The sequence below is a fragment of the Narcine bancroftii genome, chromosome 1, assembly GCF_036971445.1.
Source record: "Narcine bancroftii isolate sNarBan1 chromosome 1, sNarBan1.hap1, whole genome shotgun sequence".
Lineage (NCBI taxonomy): Eukaryota > Metazoa > Chordata > Chondrichthyes > Torpediniformes > Narcinidae > Narcine > Narcine bancroftii.
In genome coordinates, this window is record NC_091469.1 from 76,527,750 (window position 1) to 76,549,520 (window position 21,771).

The 21,771-nt window shown below is 36.9% G+C and overlaps 1 protein-coding gene across 8 annotated transcripts in view; it reads left to right on the plus strand.

Moving 5' to 3' along the window:
• The window catches only part of LOC138760029 (guanine nucleotide-binding protein subunit alpha-14), a 175,985-nt gene that overhangs the window by 53,952 nt on the left and 100,262 nt on the right, over nt 1-21,771 (plus strand). For all 8 annotated transcript variants that reach the window (XM_069930487.1, XM_069930471.1, XM_069930473.1 and 5 more), the window contains one exon: nt 20,564-20,748. In XM_069930487.1, the coding sequence (XP_069786588.1) occupies nt 20,564-20,748 (185 nt within the window). The remainder of the gene's footprint in view (nt 1-20,563; nt 20,749-21,771) is intronic.

Sequence of the window (21,771 nt, forward strand, 5' to 3'; positions counted from 1 at the left end):
TCCTGAGTCGCGCTGCTGACTACTGCTTGCCCGGCTTGCCCACCCGAGTCGTGCTGCCGACTCTCGCTTGCCCACCCGAGTCGTGCAGCCGACTCTCGCTTGCCCACCCGAGTCGTGCAGCCGACTCTCGCTTGCCCACCCGAGTCGTGCTGCCGACTCTCGCTTGCCCACCCGAGTCGTGCTGCCGACTCTCGCTTGCCCACCCGAGTCGTGCTGCCGACTCTCGCTTGCCCACCCGAGTCGTGCTGCCGACTCTCGCTTGCCCACCCGAGTCGTGCTGCCGACTCTCGCTTGCCCACCCGAGTCGTGCTGCCGACTCTCGCTTGCCCACCCGAGTCGTGCTGCCGACTCTCGCTTGCCCACCCGAGTCGTGCTGCCGACTCTCGCTTGCCCACCCGAGTCGTGCTGCCGACTCTCGCTTGCCCACCCGAGTCGTGCTGCCGACTCTCGCTTGCCCACCCGAGTCGTGCTGCCGACTCTCGCTTGCCCACCCGAGTCGTGCTGCCGACTCTCGCTTGCCCACCCGGGTCGCGCTGCCAACTCACCCTTGCCCACCTGAGTCGCGCTGCCTACTACTGCCCCCCCCTCCTGCAGTAAAAAAAAATTAAATTTTATTCCCATGTTTGAGGGGAAAAAGGGGGAAATTTTTTTTTGCATTTGTGGTGGTACACCTCCGGCATACTGCAAGGGTCAACCTCTGTACCTGCAGGAAGGTAAGGGGACAGGACAACACCTGGCCGGCTGTCAATCAGTCAGCTTGAAGGGATCAAACCCCACCCGGTCGGGTGTCAATCACGCTCCGGGATATAAGCCTGCGCCGGCCTCCCGAAGCTCACTCAGAGTTACTGCAGCTACAGCCATCCTGGCTCTGTGGAAGTCTTTGTGGATTAAAGCCTGTTGTACAAGCTTTACCTTGTGTGTGTCTGATTCTGGCTAATGGCACATCACAGGATTATACACAAATATTTACGGTATTTGTTAGAGTATTAGTTTGTTTCTATTGCATTTATCATTCTGGATAACTCCTCTGCTTTAACCTGCCAAGATGACACTTTTTTTTAGTTTTTAAATATAATTTTTCCGTTCTATATGTAGTAGTGTATTTTAACTTTGTTCTCTAATATTCTATATTTTGTGTTTCTGTTTTCTGATATTCTTTTTTCCAATTTTGTAATATCCTTCCCTGAACCTTCCATATTCTCTCAAGATTCTCTTATATATTCTCTCAAGATTTTTAGTGTAACAAATAAGCTTCAAGTGTTTCCCATATTAGAAAACTATTATCAGTGAAAGGAAGATTGTTTTCACAAAATATTTCTATTTGTCTCTTGATATATTCACAGAAGTCCTTATTCTTTAATAATGTAGTGCTAAGGCACCATCTATACATTCTTGATTTTCCATTATTGTAATAGTTAACATTAATGGCGAGTGGACTGAGAAAAGTCGTGCCATTTTTTCCATTCTACTTTATAATTGAGCAGACATTAAAAATAAGTCAACCCTTGTATCTGAATCATGTACCCTTGAATAGAATGAGTGGTTTGATCTGGGGTTGATCTGTCTTCATATCTCAATTAAATTTGCCCTTGTTACTGTTCTCGCTGATTTATCCAATATTGGATCACAACAAAAATGAAAATCTCCTCCAATAAATATGCTTTATCTTCTCCCTGCGGTTTTAAAAGAGATATCCTTCATAAAGGCTTTATCATCTTAATTTGGGGTGTAAATATTCCTAAACATCCAAGATTCTGCATAAATTTTGCAGTCTGCCATTACAAATCTTCTGGCTTGAACGGTTAAAGTCTCTTCTATTATTATTGGTATATATTTTTAAATTAAAATCACTACACCTCTTGCTTTTGATCCAAATGAGGATTGTATTACTTACCCCACCCAACCTCTTTTTAATTTTGCATGTTCGAATTTGGTAAGATGTGTTTCTTGTAAAAAGACTATATCTGCCTATGATTTTTTTAAGACCTGTTTTCACTTGTTAGTTTCAATAGCATTAAAACTAATAAATTTTAATGTTCTATCCATTATCTTCTTTAAAACAATTTTTTTTTAGCAGTAGAATCTCTTTGGCTCTTTAAATAATAAAATCATTCTTTCCCCTTTAAGAATAACACAATGTCCCTGCCTTGACGGTGACATATACAATGACAGAGCCCACAACGTCAGTGAGAAAAGCGCATGGAATCTCCTGAGGAAGAAGAACCCCTCCCTTTTTTAAAATTTTTTTATTTTTCACACTATAAACCACATTGATCATGATACATACATTTTCCCTCTTTTGATGCCATTTTTTTTTTTGTTTCTCCTTTCCAAGCATCTTTCTCTCCCTTAGATCAGAGTCTCCACCCTGATACTACTTTTCCCAGATTTATTTTCCCTTGACTGAGGTCTCCGTGAACATTTAAACAATAAATTCAAGACATTTTTTGTAAAAATAAAAAATACAACCTTTACTATTTTTATTTAGTTCCATTATAAATATTTTCACAATCTTCAAACTATGATTTTCACAATCTTCAAACTATGATTTTTTTTCCCTTCCTTTATGCATTTTGTAGAAAATCTTCCATCTTGTTCATGAAAAATCACCAGTTCCCTTTGGTTACATTGACCCTCAGAGTTGCAGCATATATCATTGAGTCTTTCAAGTTTTTAAAATGTAGTTGTTTGTTCATGTTTTCAAATTATTTCCTTTGTTTAATCAAAGTTGGGCTAAAATCTTGGAAAAAAAATAATAACTTTTCACGATCAACCTCATGTGTCCATTATTCTGCTTAGAGTAGTTATATACTGCTCTCCAATTTACCTCTCGTTCTTGGTAGCATAAAAGTCTCACCAGAACTGGTCTTGGTCTCTGATCCCCGGCTCTCTGGATTCGAATGTACAGTGAGCTCTCTCGATATTCAGTTTTTCTCCAAATTTGTCTTCTCCCAACACTTGTGGGATCCATTTTTGAAAACAATTCACCAGGTCTCTTCCCTCAATTCTGTCCTTTAGTTTGATAATTTGGATGTTGTTCCATTGACTGAAGTTCTCCATATGATCAATTTTGTTAAGCAGTACATGTTTATCTGACTCCCATTCTTTGGCGTTTTTTCCCCAAAGCTTTGAAAGTCTCATGCGTTTTTGACAACTTAATCTCTGCTTGACGCATTCTCTTCATCAGGTCTTCAACAATCTCATTTATTTTGATCACTTTCTCTGTCGTATCTTTCATAATTTTTTCCAGGATGATACTTAGCTCTTGACCTGACTCCCCTGCTTTACCTGGTTCTGCCGGTCTCATCCCATTTTAGTACCGCTCCCTCTCGGACTTCACCAAATGTCCCTGCTTGAATAGGAGCTTCTTCAGTCTTTGTTCTCGGCTGCCTTGGTTTCTTCATGCTAGTTTTGTCCATTTTTGATTAAATAGATCTTGATTTTTAAGTTTAGACAGTCTATTTAATACTCTTCATGGAGAGCTCAACCAAAACACATCTGTCTAGGTCCTTCACATGGCCACGCCCCTGGGCTGGAAGCTTGTTGAAGATTCACCCATCCGTTTTAAAAAAATTTTTTATTTTGCACACTATGAACCATACTGACCAAAATACACACAAACATTTCCCTCTTGAATATACACAGTGTCATTTTCTCCCCTTTTCCCCCTCCCTTCCCACTCTCCTTCACCCCCCCTCCTCACCCACTCAAACGTTCAACATATATGATACATTAAACCCATTAAACAATGTCATCACACAATGAAAATAAACAAGAAATTTGTGTCATCCACTTTTACATACTGGGTCACTTTATTTCGTCGTCTTCTCCTTCTATCGTTTTAGGTGGTGGAGGTCCGCGGTAAGACTTCTCTGTTGTGTTCCATGAATGGTTTTGTTCCCAAATTTGTTTGAATATTGTTGATGTTATTTCTTAAACTATATGTTAATTTTTCCAATGGAATACATTTATTCATTTCTATGTACCATTGCTGTATTCTCAGCTATCTTCTAATTTCCAGGTTGACATAATACATTTTTTTGCTACAGCTAAGGCTATCATAATAAATCTTTTTTGTGTTCCATCCAAATAGAGTCCAAGTTCTTTACTTATATTACTTAGAAGAAAGATCTCTGGATTTTTTGGTATGTTGCTTTTTGTGATTTTATTTAATACTTGATTTAGATCTTCCCAAAACTTTTCCACTTTCTCACATGCCCAAATTGCATGTACTGTTGTTTCCGTTTCCTCCTTATAACGAAAACATCTATCTGATACTGTTGTGTCCCATTTATTTAACTTTTGGGGCGTGGTGTATAGCCTGTGTAACCAATTATTGTATTTCTCATAGTTCCGGAGCATAGCTTTTCCCATGTTTCATTCTTTATCTGTATGTTTAGATCTTGTTTCCATTTTTGTTTGGGTTTACAGCTTGTTTCCTCATTCTCTTTCTCTTCCAGTTTGATGTACATGTTTGTTATAAATCTTTTAATTATCATTGTGTCTGTAATCACATATTCAAAATTGCTTCCTTCTGGTAACCTCAGCCTGCTTCCCAATTTGTCCTTCAAATTGGTTTTCAGTTGGTGGTATGCAAATATTTGTTCAAAAGATAATAAGTAATTTCCCAAAAAACAATTTTCTATTCTTTTGATCCCTTTTCTCTCCTATTCTCTAAAGGAAAGGTTATCTATTGTGAAAGGGATTAGTTGATTTTGCATCAATATTAATTTTGGTAGTTGATAATTTGTTTTATTCCTTTCTACGTGAATCTTCCTCCAAATGTTGAGCAGATGGTGCAGTACTGGTGAATTCCTATGTTGCACCAGCTTTTCATCCCACTTATATAGTATATGTTCAGGTACCTTCTTCCCTATTTTATCTAGCTCTAATCTGGTCCAATCTGGTTTTTCCTTTGTTTGTTAAAAATCTGATGGGTATCTTAATTGTGCTGCTCTATAATAATTCTTAAAGTTTGGTAGCTTAAGCCCCCTTGTTTATACCATTCTGTTAATTTATCCAGTGCTATCCTCAGTTTCCCCTTTTCCATAAGAATTTCCTTATTATTTTCTTTAGCTCCTTGAAGAATTTCTCTGTTAGGTGAATTGGTAACGATTGGAATAGGTATTGTATCCTTGGGAAAATATTCATTTTAATGCAATTTACCCTTCCTATCAGTGTTAGTGGTAAATCTTTCCAATGTTCTAAGTCATCTTGTAATTTCTTCATTAATGGCTGATAATTTAGTTTGCATTGATGGCCTAGATTATTATCTAGTTGTATACCTAGGTATCTGATTGCTTGTGTTTGCCATCTAAATGGTGATTTTTTTTCTTAAACTTTGTGAAATCCGCATTATTCATTGGCATCGCTTCACTTTTATTTGCGTTGATTTTGTACCCTGATACTTCTCCATATTCCTTCCATTTCTTATATAATTCTTTTATTTGGTTCTGTTAAGTATACTATGACGTCATCTGCAAATAGACTGATTTTATATTCCTTCTTTTATTTTTATCCGTCTTATTTTCTGTTCTTATCAGTTCTGCCAGTGGTTCTATAGCTAACGCGAACAGTGAGGAAGATAGTGGACATCCCTGCCTAGTTGACCTGCTTAATTTAAATTGGTTTGATATATATCCATTTACTGTCACCTTCGCCAATGGTCCCATATATAATGCTTTAACCCAATTAATATATTTCTCTGGTAGGTTGAACCTCTGTAGTACTTTGAATAAATAATTCCATTCTACTCTGTCAAAGGCTTTCTCTGCGTCTAAGGCAACCACCACTGTTGGCGTCTTGTTTCCTTGTACTGGATGGATTAAGTTAATGAACTTACAGATATTGTCTGTTGTTCGTCTTTTCTTAATAAATCCAGTTTGATCTAGTTTTACTATTTTTGGTTCACAGTCGGCCAATCTGTTTGCTAATAGTTTAGCTATTATCTTATAATCTGTGTTAAGCAGCGATATTGGTCTATACGATGCTGGTGTTAGTGGATCTTTCCCCATCTTTGGTATTACTGTAATTATTGCTGTTTTGCATTAATCTGGCATGTTTTGTGTTTCTTCAATCTGGTTCATTACTTCCAGGAGGGGAGGAATTAATAAGTCTTTAAACGTTTTATAGAATTCTATTGGGATTCTGTCCTCTCCTGGCGTTTTATTGTTTGGTAGTTTTTTTAATATATCCTGTATTTCCTCTATTTGCTCCTCTTCGTGCAATTTCAGGAGTTCAATTTTAGCTAGAAACTCGTCTATTTTGTCTTCTTTCCCTTCGTTCTCTGTTTGATATAATTGCTCATAGAATTCCTTGAAGTTTTCATTGATCTCCATTGAGTTATATGTAATTTGTTTGTCCATTTTCCTTGACGCCAATACCATTCCTTTAGTTTGTTCTGTCTTAAGCTGCCAAGCTAGTATTTTGTGTGTTTTTTCTCCTAGCTCATAATACTTCTGTTTTGTCTTCATTATGTTCTTCTCCACCTTGTTTGTAGTGTTTCGTATTTTACTTTTTGTCCGCCAAATCTCTTTTTCTTGTATCTTCCCTTGTTGCTAATTCTTTTTCTGTACTTGCTATTTCCCTTTCCAGCTGTTCTATTTCCCAATTGTAGTCCTTCTTCATCTTAGTTACATAACTTATTATCTGCCCTCTGATGAAGGCTTTCATTGCATCCCATAATATAAATTTGTCTTTCACTGATTCCGTATTTATTTCAAAGTACATTTTGATTTGGCGCTCAATTAATTCTCTAAAATCCTGTCTTTTAAGTAGCATGGCGTTTAATATCCATCTATACGTTCTTGGTGGGATGTCCTCCAGCTCTATTGCTAATAACAGGGGTGAATGATCCGATAACAATCTAGCTTTATATTCCGTTTTCCTAACTCTCTCTTGGATGTGGGCTGACCACAGGAACAGGTCTATCCTTGAGTATGTTTTGTGTCTACCCGAATCATATGAGTATTCCTTCTCCTTTGGGTGTTGTCTCCTCCATATATCCAAAATTTGCATTTCCTGCATTGCTTTAACCATAAATTTGGTTACTTTGCTCTTTCTGCTAGTCTTTTGTCCAGTTTTATCCATCTTTGAATCCAAATTGAGGTTAAAGTCCCCTCCTATCAATATATTCCCCTGCGTATCTATAATCTTCAAAAAGATACCTTGCATAAAGTTTTGATCCTTTTCATTAGGTGCATATATTTTGAGAAAATTCCAAAATTCTGAATATATCTGACACTTTATCATTACATACCTCTCTGCTGGATCTGTTATTTCCTCCTCTATTTTGATTGGTACATTTTTATTGATTAATATAGCTACTCCTCTGGCTTTTGAATTATATGATGCTGCCATTACGTGCCCTACCCAGTCTCTCCTTAATTTCTTGTGTTCCACTTCAGTTAGATGTGTTTCCTGCACGAATGCTATATCAATTTTTTCTTTCTTTAGTAAATTTAACACCCTCTTCCTTTTGATTTGGTTATGTATTCCATTAATATTTATAGTCATCCCGTTCAACATGGCCATTCCATACTTTGTTTACCTCTCATTTCCACTTCCTCATCACCACCTTTCCTCCATATCCTTTCTGTTTTCTTTTTTTGAACACCCTGTAAGGCAACACTTCTAAAACATAAAATATTTCCACTATTCCTACATCTAAAATTCACTTAATCCCAAATGTCCGTCCCCCCCCCCCCCCTCTGAGTTGCCCCTTCTCCCTTGCTGGGCAACCATAACTCCCCTCTCCATTTGGATTGTGAACCTGCTCGCAAGCGTCAACTGATTTTGCAGTGACTGTTATTCTCCCCCACCCAGCCCCCTCCAGAAAAGACTTTTATCTTCACATATAACAAAGGTCACCCTCTTAATTCACCCCTTACTTCCTTTCTTCCCCTTCTTAGTTTCTACTTATACATTATTTTTCTTCTTGATATGAAGTTTGTCGTCATTCTTGTTCTTGTTGCATCTCTTCATCTCTCTGTCTGCTTTCTCCAGATCCGAGAACAGTCTACTTTGCTGCCCCGGGATAAGTATTTTAAGCACCACTGGATATCTTAACATAAATTTATAGCCTTTCTTCCATTGGATTGATTTTGCTGTGTTAAACTCCTTCCTCTTCTTCAGGAGCTCAAAACTTATGTCTTGGTACAAAATTTTTTTTGAACTTTGTATTCCAGTCAATTCCCAGGACCTTGGGGATCCATTCTTTTATAAATTCTTTTGTATTTTTGCCTTCTTCATCTTCCTTAAGGCCCACTATCTTTATATTGTTTCTCCTATTATAGTTTTCCATTATATCCATCTTCTGAGCTAACAACTCCTGTGTTTCTTTAACTTTTTTATCAGTTTCTTCCAATTTTCTTTTTAAGTCACCCACTTCCATTTCTACGGCTGTTTCTTGTTCTTCCGCCTTGTCTACTCTTTTCCCTATTTCTGTCATGACCATCTCTAATCTACTCACTTTTTCTTCTGTACCATTAATTCTTCTTTTTATTTCATTAAATTCTCATGTCTGCCATTTTTTTTACTGCTTCCATATATTCTTGAAATTTTTTTTATCTATGTACAGCCCATTCCCTTTATCTTCTATTTTTCTGTGCAGAGCTTAATGTTCTCCTTCTTCTGTGTCTGCTCTAGGGTTTGTGTCTTCTTCTCTTCTTTGTATCTGTGTCTCTTCTGACTTTCTTGTTGGGCTGCTTGTCTCAGTTCGTTGGGTATTTTTTTTATTATGGTGTCTTGATGTTGGTCCTCTTCTTCTGGGCTGGTTTTCTGTGTGTCTCTGGTTTCCTTTTTTCATTCTCATTCCTCCTGTTCCTGTTCTGTACCTTCCCACTGGGAGCCCTGCTGTCGGGTCTTTCTCAGCTGTTCCACTCCACAGCAGGTCCCTCCTCCCGTCAGTGTTGTCTGTCGTGCATGGTTGCGCACCTCTGTTTGGTTCCGTGAGCCATCTTTGTAGTCCTGCGTTCAGTGGGTCCCGACCCTGCGGGGTTTCCACTGACCTCAGGGAGTGGGCTCCTCTTTTCACGGCGGGTCCCTGCTTCTTCGTACAGGTAAGGCCTTCACTTTTCTCTTCTGGAATTTTTCCTTCTTCTTTTCTTCCTGTTGTTTTTGGCTTTTCTTTCTTTGGTGCCATTTCCTCCATACCTTTATTTTTTATTTGTTGTGGTTTGTGTGTCTGGGGCTCTGCTTTTTTACTTTTTACCTTCTTTTCTGGAGAGGGCTGGTATTCTCCTACCGGCCACTACTCCATCATGTGACTCCCCTCAGGATTCACCCATCTTGAGGCTCAGTTCACCTCTGCTTCAGAGACTGGGAGTTCAGGCATACTGGGGCCTGTGGGGGCTTGGAAGGTTCTTCATTGCTTTATTTTACTGTGTTATTGCTAGTAGAATGACAGCCAAATTGTGTTAATAATGTTACTGCACAACATCAAATTGTATTCTGTAAATTCATTTTTCCTCATTCCTGATCTACCATGGGTTTATTTTAAATTTCAGTTGGACATGTTGCAGCAGTAATTTTGTTTTTAGTATTTTTTTTTCTGTATTTTTTTCACATTTGCTTTCATAATGGGAATATGTTTGAATTAACTGCTTGGCTGATTAAAGTTCTCAGTGAGATATTTGCAGAACGACTGGTGCTGTGCATTGGTATATTTGTTTTAGAACCTAAATATTTGAATATTTTTAGTGTACTATACTATCCAAACACAATAATTGGAGAATTCTTGGCATATGCAAATGTTTAAGCGAGGGCATTTATTTTCCAGCTAATAGTGCATTATCTGTGTTCACTGGCTCATTTCAAAAAGTGTATGCTACATATTAGTCACAATGGTAATTTGGCATGCTTTTCATTGAAAATCAGTTTATTGTCAGGTTATACCCAGCACTGTGAGATTATTTCTTCTGCAAGCAGTCTAACAGGTTAGCTCTAATACATATGGATACAGACAGTGGAAATGCATAATTCACAGAGGATAGACTTACAATTAAAAAAAACCGAAAGTAAATCTTGAATAAGCAGGCTATTCCTCTTGTGTATTTCTGTCCCATACTTAACAAATATTTTAAATATTTCATTCGATAACATTTTCGCCAATATGTCAAAAGGTTCTCTGTAGTTGTCCACCTTCAGAAACTTGGGCATAATAAGTGAGACTTTGGATGGTCAAAGAGTGACCCTTGCCATGAATTTCCAGATTAAGATGCAGGCAGCTCCCACATTCCAGAATGGGGGTCGGCTGCATTCCTCGAAAGTAGTTGATATTGCAATTTTCCAAAACACAAAATTTTATCATCAACAAGTGAATCTCGAAACACCAATTTAAAGAAAGATTCCCCCTCCCTGCCCCTCCTCCCCCCCACCCACATAAATTCTGTGAAAGTGAAATTTATCACTCCTGAAAATTTTAGGTAGTACAGTGTACTGTGGAATGCTCTGCCACAGAGGGTGGTAGAGGCGGATTTGCTGACTATGTTCAAAAGAGAGTTAGATAAGACTCTTGTGGGTAACGGAATTAAGGATTATGGGGATAAGGCTGGAAAGGGGTACTGATGGTAATGATCAGCCATGATCTAAAATGGCGGTGCTGGCCCGACGGGCCAAATGGCCTACTCCAGCTCCTATTGTCTATTGTCTATTGAAGATTTTGCAATGTCAGACATTTGTTACCTGAAAATCATAACCACGTCACCTATTTTTTTTTTTTTTGAAGTTGCATATTTTCTACTAGGCACAAAGCAAAAACTGACAAGAATGTTATCAAAAACACACCAGACTGATGCAAAAGAACAATTGCTAAGGGGAGGGGGGGAACTTTTTAACTTGAATCTCTTGGCACCATTTGTTCCGTTAACTTGTAATTGCTGGTGTTTCTTCATTGTCATTGCTTGGGAACTCTCGTAAGGAATCAGAAAGGGTGAAATATAGATTATTTGTTTTACATGGAGATGGACTGATATTAAGAGTCAATGGGCCTAAAACAGCATGCCTATATCAATCAAGTTGGCATTCTGGGCTAGTCCCATTTGCCTGCATTTGCTTCTTCTTTCCCATTCCATAAATCTGACCAAAAATCTTGATTGTTAGATTTGTTCTGGCTTCTGGAGTTTCCTCTAGCTGCTTGTTCCAGAATCATGTCACTTTTCGATTGAAAGACATTGCTCCTTGGGTTCCATTTATATATCACCTTCTCATATTGCTCCTTGGGTTCCATTTATATATCACCTTCTCACATTAAACCAATGCTCTCTCAGTCTTGAATCATCTACCCTGGCAGAAAGACTGTGAACTTTCACCTTATCCATGGCCCTAAGGCCCTAATGATATCCCCTTCAGCTTCTATTCTGGGGAATAAAGACTTAGCCTATACAACCTCTTCCTATAATCAACCACATTTGTCTCACCATCATCCTGGTGAATCTCCTCTGCACCTCTGAATTTATTTATGTCACTCCTACAGCTGGGCATTCCAACTTTTGTACTCCATACTCCTTCCAGCGAAGTTGAGCATGCCAAATGCTGCTTTCATCCACCTGAGTTGGTACTTTCAAGGAACTATACACCTATATGCTTGGATGAAACTGTTCCATAACACACTTCAGGGCACTGCCATCGATTCTCTAAGTCCTACCCTGTTTAGCCTTACTGTGGTACAAAACCTCAAATTTTGTCAAAGTTGAATTCCATTCGCCATGTCTTGGCTTGCCTTCCCAGCAATCGCGATCTTGTTGCAAACTTTGATGTCCTTCCTCACTATGCACTACACCAGTGGTTGTCAACCTTTCTCTTTCTACTCATGTACCACTTTAAGTATTCCCTATGCCATAGGTGCTCTGTGATTAGTAAGGGATTACTTAAGGTGATTTGTGAGTGGAACGAAAAAGTATGAAAACAGCTGTTTTAGTTGTACTTAATTGGTTTATGTGCATAATTTCATAAATCCAAAGGAAATGACAATTTTTCTCAAGCAAAATATTTCAGTAACAATTGGGTCTAGAGCAGTCATTCTCAGCCTTCCCTTCCCACTCTTGTACTACCTTAAACAATCCCTTACTAATCACAGAGCACCGATGGCATAGGGATTCATTAAAGTGGTATGTGAGTGGAAAGAAAAAGGTCGAGTAACACTGTACTACACTGTAAATTGTTTGAGTCATTTCCAAATGTAGTAATCATTATTAACAATTTTGTTATTCAAATTGTTAACATGGGTAGCGTACAACAACGGGCCAGTACTGATTTCTGCAGCACACCTCTGATCACAGACCTTGAATCAGATAAACACTCCACCAATAGTATCCCTTGACTCCTTCCACTAAGCCAATTTTCAATACTGTGAATCAGCTCCTCCCCACCTCCCACTGAATAGAGAGGTTCAGCATAGACGGACTCAAATTTGGAATGGAACCCATTCATGAACTATTTGGAAAAGCTGACATGTAAATTTTAAAAAAAAAGTGAGCAATTGAAATAACATGTTGAAGAGGGCTAACTTCCAATTTTGCAGGAAGAAATGCTTAGATTTAAGGTTGTTTGGCATCTGCTGAGAAAAAGCAAACTTAAAAAATACAGTATTTTAAGATATTTCTAAACCCATCCATTCCAAATAAGGCAACCACATCTGAACAAAGAAATAATAATTATCATGTAAATTGTGTTATTTTATCCATATAGATTCAAGATCTCAATTTATTATGCCAACGAACCATATTAACTTCTATATTATTTTTCCAAGTAATCGCAACACCTTTCTGTGCCACTGCCATTGCTAAACGAACAAACGCTATCTGAAATTTATCCAACCCCAAACCAGTCAATGAAACAGTATAACCCAACAAAAAAATTTCTGGGTCTTATGGTAATTTAATCTTAAATAATTTTTTTCCCAAATTGGCTGTACTTTATCACAAGACCAGACTGCATGTAAAAATGTTCCAGTATGTAATCCACATCTAAAACAAATCCAAATTACTAAATCCATATTTCTTCAATTTCTCAGGAGTCGAATATAGCTGATGTAAAAAATTATAGTTAACCTAACTATATCTTACATTAAGCAATTTAGTTACCCCTTCATAACACATAACTTCCCAATAAGATAAATCACTTTCCCATTTATTTCTAGATTTCTCCAAATTCAGTTTATCCATACCATCTTGTAACAACACATATCAGAAATAAAACCCTTTTTAAACGTATGAGAAATCAAAAACTCAAAGTTTGTTAATTCAGGTAATTTAATTTCCTTTCTGTAATTATCCCTTATCAAAGCTTGAAGTTGATAATAAACAAATAAAGAGTTAGATGATATTCCAAATTTTTCTTTAAGTCGATTAAAAGAAAGAAACTGTCCTTCTTCAAAACAATCCTGAATCATTTTTATACCCTCAGAATGCCATACTTTTAAATACATTATTCATTGAACAAGGAATAATCTTATTTTGATATAACGGAGTTTGAATTAATAACTTGCCTCTCTATAACAAAGTTCCTTTTATTCCAAAACCCTAATAAATGTTTTAATACTGGCATATTACATCCCTGTACTAAACAGGGATTCCACTTAAATATAAACTGATGAACCTGAAATTCAGAAATAAAAGCTAATTCAACTTTAGCCCAACTAGGAGGCTGCATAATATCCATCATTCTGTTAACAAACTTTAATTGTGCAGCTTCATAATTTTGAAAATGAGGTAATTGAAGCATATTTCCATGTCAATTTCTGTAATATTACTCTCGCTAACTTTCCCTTCCATAAAAATTTCCTCACCGCCATATTCAAATCTTGAAAAAACACTTTTGGGAGTGAATATGGAATTGACTGAAATAAATATTTGAATACATGGAAAAATATTCATTTTAATACAGTTTACCTGACCTATCAATGTTAATGGAAGATCTTTCCACTTAACAAATCCATTTTAATTTTTTCAATAATGGTGCATAATTTAATTTATATAAAGATTGATAATTTGCATCCACAATTACTCCTAAGTATTTAATTTTATCAGACCATCGTAATTTTGTAATCTGTTTGCACTCATCATAATTCCCATTTGAAAATGGTAATATTTCACTTTTATCTCAATTTACTTTATACCCAGATAACACACCAAATTGCTCCAAACATTTTTGTAAATGCTTCAAAGATTGTTCTGGATGTGTCAAATAAATCAATACATAAGCAAATAAATTAATCTTATATTCATCATCTGCAATTTTTATTCCTTTAATATTATCATTTTGTCTAATTGCTTGGGCTAATGGTTCAATGACCAATGCTAACAATGGACAACCTTGACATGTTGAATGTGCTAAATTAAATGGCAGTTTGGCCATTCATCACCACCCTAGCAACTGAATTTTTATATAATGCCTTAACCCAAACAGTAAACAAAAAGTCTAAAATTAAATTTCTCCAACACATTAAATAAAAAAAATTCCACTCAACCCGATCAAATGCTTTTTCCATGTCAAGCACAATAACCATTGGTTGGTTGGGTTGCTGCCTCAACATATTGATCAACGTTATCAATCTAAGAATATTATCAGAAGCACACCTATTCTTAATAAAACCTGCTTGGTCAACGTGTACTAACTGAGGCAAATATTTACCAAGTCTATTTGCCAATATTTTAGCTATTATTATAATCCACATTTAATAAAGAATTTGGCTGATATGAAGCCACATTCAACAGATCTGTCTTTCTTTGGAATTACTGTAATTATTGCACTCGAACAAGATTCTGGTGATAATTGTTCATTTGTTATTTGCTGAAGCACATCCATAAATATAGGGGACAAGTCCTCATAAAACACCTTATAAAACTCTACTGTAAATCCATCATCACCTGGAGATTTCTGATTTGGCATCTCCTGTATAGCTTCCTTAATCTCAAAATCTGTAGATGGAGACTCCAATTCTTTCACTTCTTCTTTTCCTAAGACCGGCAAGTGTAAATCAGATTTTAAAAAATTCAATAGAACCATCATCTTGAATTCCCTCAGAAGTATATAAGTTCTGATTAAAATAAACAAAATTGGTCATTAATTTCATGAGGTTTGTAAGTAACTATTTAATTCTTTTTTAACAGCATTAATAATTCTCAATGCCTGTTCTGTTTTTAATTGCCAAGCTAATACCTTATGAGCTCTATCACCCAATTCATAATAACGCTGCTTAGATCTTTGAATTAATCACTCATATTGATATGTTTGCAAGGTGTTATGACGTAGTTTCAACTTAGTTAATGCTGCTTTTTAAAAATCTTCTATAACATTCTTCTGTAATTCTTTTTCCAACTCAGGTATCTGTTTCCCCAAAGTCAAACTTTCTGCCAAATACTGTTTTTTTTTTCACTTTTGCTGAATAACTAATGCTTTGGCCCCATAAATATGCTTTCAAAGCATCCCATAAAGTAAAATTACTCCATACTGAATTAGTATTTATACTCAGAAAAGAACCAATTTGTTCTTTTACAAAAGGAATAAACTCAGGTTTTTTCAATAACATTGCATTAAATCTCCACCGATAAGTTGATTGCATAATCTCAGATCCAGCACAAGATATAAATAACATGGAGTGATCAGACACAGTCAGACACAATTCGAGCTTGAAGATGTGCCGATATCAAAAACAAATCTATTCTAAAAAATGAATCTTGCCTAGATGAATAAAAAGAAAAATATTTTTCTGTTGGATTTAATCTCCTCCAAATTTCAACCAAATTCAAATCTTTCATCAAAGACCCCATTTGTACAGCCATCTTGGATTTCTTTATACTTTTTGGAGATTTATCCAATAATGGATCCAAAACACAATTAAAATCCCCTCCAATTAAAATGTTTTCATTAGCCTGATTTAATGTCAAAAAAGTTTCAGATATAAATCGCTCATCATCCACATTCGGTGCATAAACCTTCAACAACGTCCACGATTCTGCAAAAATCTTACAATTCACCATTAAAATCCTACCTGCAGTTTCAGTGAATGATTCCAACTCAAACGGTATTTTCTTATGAACCAAAATCGCCACTCCTTGCGCCTTAGAATTAAAAGAAGAAGCAGCTCCATACCCTACCCAATCTCTCTTCAATTTTAAATGTTCTTTTTCAGTTAAATATGTTTCTTGCAAAAATATCAACTTTCATCTTTTTAATATAAGCCAACACACGTTTACACTTAATCGGATTATTCAATCCCTGTACATTAAAAGTTGCAAAATTTAAATTAGACATTTCTTTCTTAAAAAAATACACAATTCACACTATAACAAAAAAACTGACCTTGCTTAAAAAACTCCCTTTAAGTAAAATACAAAAAAAACCCTTATTTAAAAAAATCCTACAGAAACAAAATAAAGATTATCCCCAAAACTACACCAATGTAGTAACTCCCCAATTAAGTGGGTGTGGTAAATCCCACTAATGGCAGATGACTATCAAAAGCTTCAGAGCCATCTCCCCCCCCCCACCGTCAAACTACTCAACAATTATTTATCTCAATCATATTCAGCCCACTTATCCCAATCCCAAGGATTGTTCTGGGTCTCTAATATCAAGCAGACTCTGTGCCGATTCACCCTTCTTTCCATTCCCATTCCTCTTATCAGATGCCCTCCTTTTAGGTGACGATGATCGATCAAATCCTTGCACATCTGGCACAGAATTAGCAAAAATTAATACATCATGATCACTCTCAAAATTGAGATTGAAAATTCCCATAAAAAACTTTCAATACAGCAGGATATCGAAAAGCAAACTTGTAGCCCTTCCTCCACAGCACATCTTTTGATGAATTAAATTCTTTACAACTCTTAATAATTTCCTGACTCAAATCAACATTAATAAAAAGCACTCTATTGCCCTGAACCATCTTTGGAGTTGATTCTGTCGAGCCTTTTGAACAGCAATCCATAAAAATCTCTCTCTATCCTGATATCTCAAACACCGAATTAAAACTGCTCATGGTGGCTGACCCAGAAAAGGTTTCCTCTTCAATGCCCTATGTGCTCCATCCAATTCCAAGCCATTCAGAAAAAATTCCTTTCCCAATACATCCAGAATCCACTTTTTAAAAAAACTTCACCGGGTCTGTACCCTCAATATCCTCCGGACATCCTACTATTTTTACGTTGTTCTGTCAACCTTGATTTTCCAAAGAATCAATCTTCTTCAGCAATTTTCTCTTCTAAATCTCCCATCCTACTAAAGAATCTTCCACTTTTTCCATTTTTTCTGTTTCGTTCCACTTGATCTTTACAATCATGAAAAGACTCTTTATTAGTGTCCACTACTTTCAAACATCTATTAACATCAGCTTTAACAACAGTCATATCATTCTTTACAGATGACACTTCCTCACAAATATTATTCAATTTAACTTTCATATCCATAAATCCTTGAATCATTTGTGTAGACATCTGTAATGACATATTATCCATCTGATGAACAATCCCCTCCAAAATAGTAAAAACAGCTTCAAATTCAGGCTTCCCGATCCTCCTTGAGGCCTACCTTCTTTAGCAGCAGTTCCCAATGCAAACTCTTCATATCTTATTTCTTTTTTTTTTCTCTAAATCTTCAATTTCTCTATTCTCTTTCTTTACTTTAGATGCATAGCTAATATTTGACCTCGTAAAAAAGCTTTCATTGCGTCCCATAAAACAAAATGACTAGAAACAGAATTAGCATTATTACTAATAAAATCCTCAATTTGTTTTTTTAAATAACTAATAAATTCTGGTTTTTGTAATAACATAATGTTAAATCTCCATCTTGGGGTTCTCTGAACATCTTGTGAACTCTGATATTCTAATAATAATAATGAATGATCTGAAAGCAACCTTGCCTTATTATCCACAGATATAACCTTATCCTGCAAATGTGTTGAAATTAAAAAATAATCAATTCTTGAAAAGGAATTATGACGTGAAGAATAAAAAGAAAAATCTTTCTCTGTAGGATTAAGTCTTCGCCAAATATCAACTAAATTCAAATCTTTCATCATATTAGTCACTTGTACTGCCATCTTAGATTTCTTAATTACTCTTGGATACTTGTCCAATAAAGGCTCCAATACCACATTTAAATCTCCCCAAATCATCACATTGGAATTTGTTTGTCCAAGTAATAAAGACACATCTACAATAAACGCCGTATCTTCAACATTTGGAGCATAAACAGCAAGCAAAGTCCAAGCCTCATTAAGAATTGTACAATTCAATTTTAATAATCTTCCTCCATTTTTCTCTTAATTCTGTAACTGAAATGGTAGATTCTTATGCACCAGAATTGCCACTCCTTTCGCCTTTGAATTAAATGAAGAATAGAAAACTTGTCCAACCCATTCACGTTTAAGTTTCAAATGTTCCTTATCTGTTAAATGAATTTCCTGCAAAAAAGCCACATCAACTTTTAATTTTTTTAAGTAGGCAAGTATTTTCTTATGCTTAATAGGATTATTTAAACCCTGAACATTAAGAGAGACAAACTTAAGTTTAGACATTACTTACAATAACACAAAGAAAAAGAGGAGAGAAAAAAAGAAAAGAGAAAAGAAAAAAAAGAAAAACACCCCCTTCCCTTATCCCCTCCTAAAACTACAAAAAAAATTTAAAAATAATAAAAAAACTTCACTCCTTAATCCAAAAATTGATTAAAAAAAAAGAACAGGTAGGAGGTTACAATCACCTCCTTCTGTCTCAACCGCTCAATGCGGTAACTCCTACAAAATATTGGGTGTGAGATAACTCACACGTAGCTGATGACTTCTGGAAAATGATGCCCACCCAGCTCCCTCTCCCAACTCCCATTTCACATTAAACTATCATCATTATCTGAAATCTTCTCAAAAAAAAAATTTAATCAACTTTGTCACTCTGACCACCATTGCTTCCATTTCTTCTTGGAATTCGGTTCCCATCTTGCGTCTCCACTCTCCTTGGAGACCGTGGTGAACTACGTTGTTCCTGAAATTGCGTAATTGGCAGTAATTGAGCAAAGTCCATAGCTTCCTTAGGATTATCAAAAAATTTTAGTTGATAACCATCTTGAAAAATCTTCAATACTGCAGGTACATATCTTATTTCTGACAAGGCAGGGCTTCCCTTCTCTTCTTCACCTGCATCTACTGTTGGTCGGGCTGCGGTTCTGTACCACTGTCAGCGCTGGGCCGACTTCCTCAGCTCATTGCTGTCCGGGTGCCCCGCAGCCCACACCTCCTCCAATAAATCACGAACGCGCATTGGGCTGTACATGCCCAGTAGCACTACCGACTGCGCAGGCGTGTCTCCAGGCCGCTGGGCACCACAGTGGGATCGTGCATCAACCGCCGCTCGGATGACTCACCTGTGTGCCCGGCTTCATGGGTGCACGTACCAGAGTCAGCCGAGTGAAAAACAATGCAGGCTCCATCTTGTGACTGCAGGGTAGGCGCCGGCGTCATACTTATCCGACCAGGAGTACGGTGGTCCTTGGTCCTTGGCTTCAACATGGTGAGTAGGCCTCAGTTCTTCAACACTTTTATAAGGTAATCTTTTCTGTAATTAAGCTTTTGGTTTCTTCACATTAGTAGTCATTTTCTTTCTTCAGTCTTCAAACACCTTTAAAAACTTTCCAAACTTTTTAATTTCGGCATTAATTAGTTCAACTGGGGAGAGTGGAATTACATGTCTTCTTCCAACGCCATCTCGCCACATCCCCTGCACCTTGTCTTTCGAGACTCCATCATAATTGAAATTGACATATACCAAACCAGGGGCAAGAATATTTGTTTTAACTTCTTACTTGCACATGCATGTGGCCACATTGGTATTGCCCATGTACAAGACTTGCACTATCCTGACTTGGACAGATTACCTGGAAATACCTATATAGATGGAAAATGTGAATATCTTCACTGGACAGAGTGTAGCGGTTAAAACTGGTGTCTATCCTTCAATTCTTCAAGAGCAATTATGGTTGTGTAGTAATGCTTTATTTGTTGGTAGATTCATATTATTGAGAAAAGATATTCTGAGACATGGGCATCAATCCCGGGAATAACAGTAAGTAAATGCTATTACAGTGCCAGTGACCTGGGTTTGAATCTGGTACTGTCCCTCAGGAGATTTACTTCCTCTTTGTGTCTGTGTGGGTTTTCCTCGGTGCTCCAATTTCCTCATGCCCTTCAAAATGAACGGAGTTTGTAGGTTGATTAGTGTATATGGGTGGCATAGGTTTGTGGACCTTTGCAATAGTGTGCATACCATATTTAAAAAATGTAATTCATTACCAAATAATAATTCTGCTTTGAAATCAAATGAATCCAGTAATATTATAGTATGTGCATGTCATGCAAGATCTATTTGTGTGTGATTTATGTTTTTTAAAAAAAGTTGAGAATCATCATTAAATAGTATTGATGTGTACATTCAGGAAAACTGCCACACGAGCTGTATTAAAACTATTTTGAACCATTTAATGTCTGGGTCTGAGATTAATCTGAAGGGAATTTATTTTCTTTATTTTTAAGCTCTTTGACTTTATCAAGATTCTTTTTGTTTAGGCACTGGTGAAAGTGGCAAGAGCACATTCATTAAGCAGATGAGAATCATCCATGGAGATGGCTACTCGGATGAAGACAGGAAAAATTTCACAAAGCTTGTATTTCAGAACATATTTACTGCAATGCAAGCCATGATCAGGGCTATGGACACACTCCACGTGCATTACAAGATTGAGAAAAATATGGTAAGGTTTTTGTTTGAAAATATTTTTGTCAGCGATTTGAGATCAAGTCCACATAACTTACCAAGGGTGTCCAGTAGGTTTTCATTTGTATATCCTGTGGCTTCAATCAAGTTTTGAATCATCGTATTAATAGACACAAAATTCTTACATTTTATTTTCCAAAACATACTTGGCTCCCTGAAAAAGCCATTTGTCTTCATTTGGTTGATAATGATTGTGCTATAACATGATAATTTTTTTTGCAAAAAAAAAAAAAGGCCATCATGTATATAATTTGAAGGCCAGCATTTGATGTCTATCCCTACGGCTGCCTGAATTAAATGTTCTGGAGTGGAGTTTAAAAAAATCAACTACAATGGTGTAGTGGTTAGTGTTGTGTATTGCTCTTTATTAAAGCTTTAACTTACATGGAGGGCAATCACTTTGTGCATTCCAAAATAGCGCCCACCAAAATGCGATGTAAAATATAACACTATGTCACACAGACATGAGTGTTCGCTTAACACTCTTCACCACAAAATTAATTTGTGCTTGCTTTATAATTTTAATACAGATTATTTCATCAAATGACTGCATATTTTAAAATGATGATAAAGCTCAACTTAAATCTGTGGACACTTTGGCTTGGCTTCGCGGACGAAGATTTATGGAGGGGGTAAAAAGTCCACGTCAGCTGCAGGCTCGTTTGTGGCTGACCAGTCCGATGCGGGACAGGCAGACACGATTGCAGCGGTTGCAAGGGAAAATTGGTTGGTTGGGGTTGGGTGTTGGGTTTTTCCTCCTTTGCCTTTTGTCAGTGAGGTGGGCTCTGCGGTCTTCTTCAAAGGAGGCTGCTGCCCGCCAAACTGTGAGGCGCCAAGATGCACGGTTTGAGGCGTTATCAGCCCACTGGCGGTGGTCAATGTGGCAGGCACCAAGAGATTTCTTTAGGCAGTCCTTGTACCTTTTCTTTGGTGCACCTCTGTCACGGTGGCCAGTGGAGAGCTCGCCATATAATACGATCTTGGGAAGGCGATGGTCCTC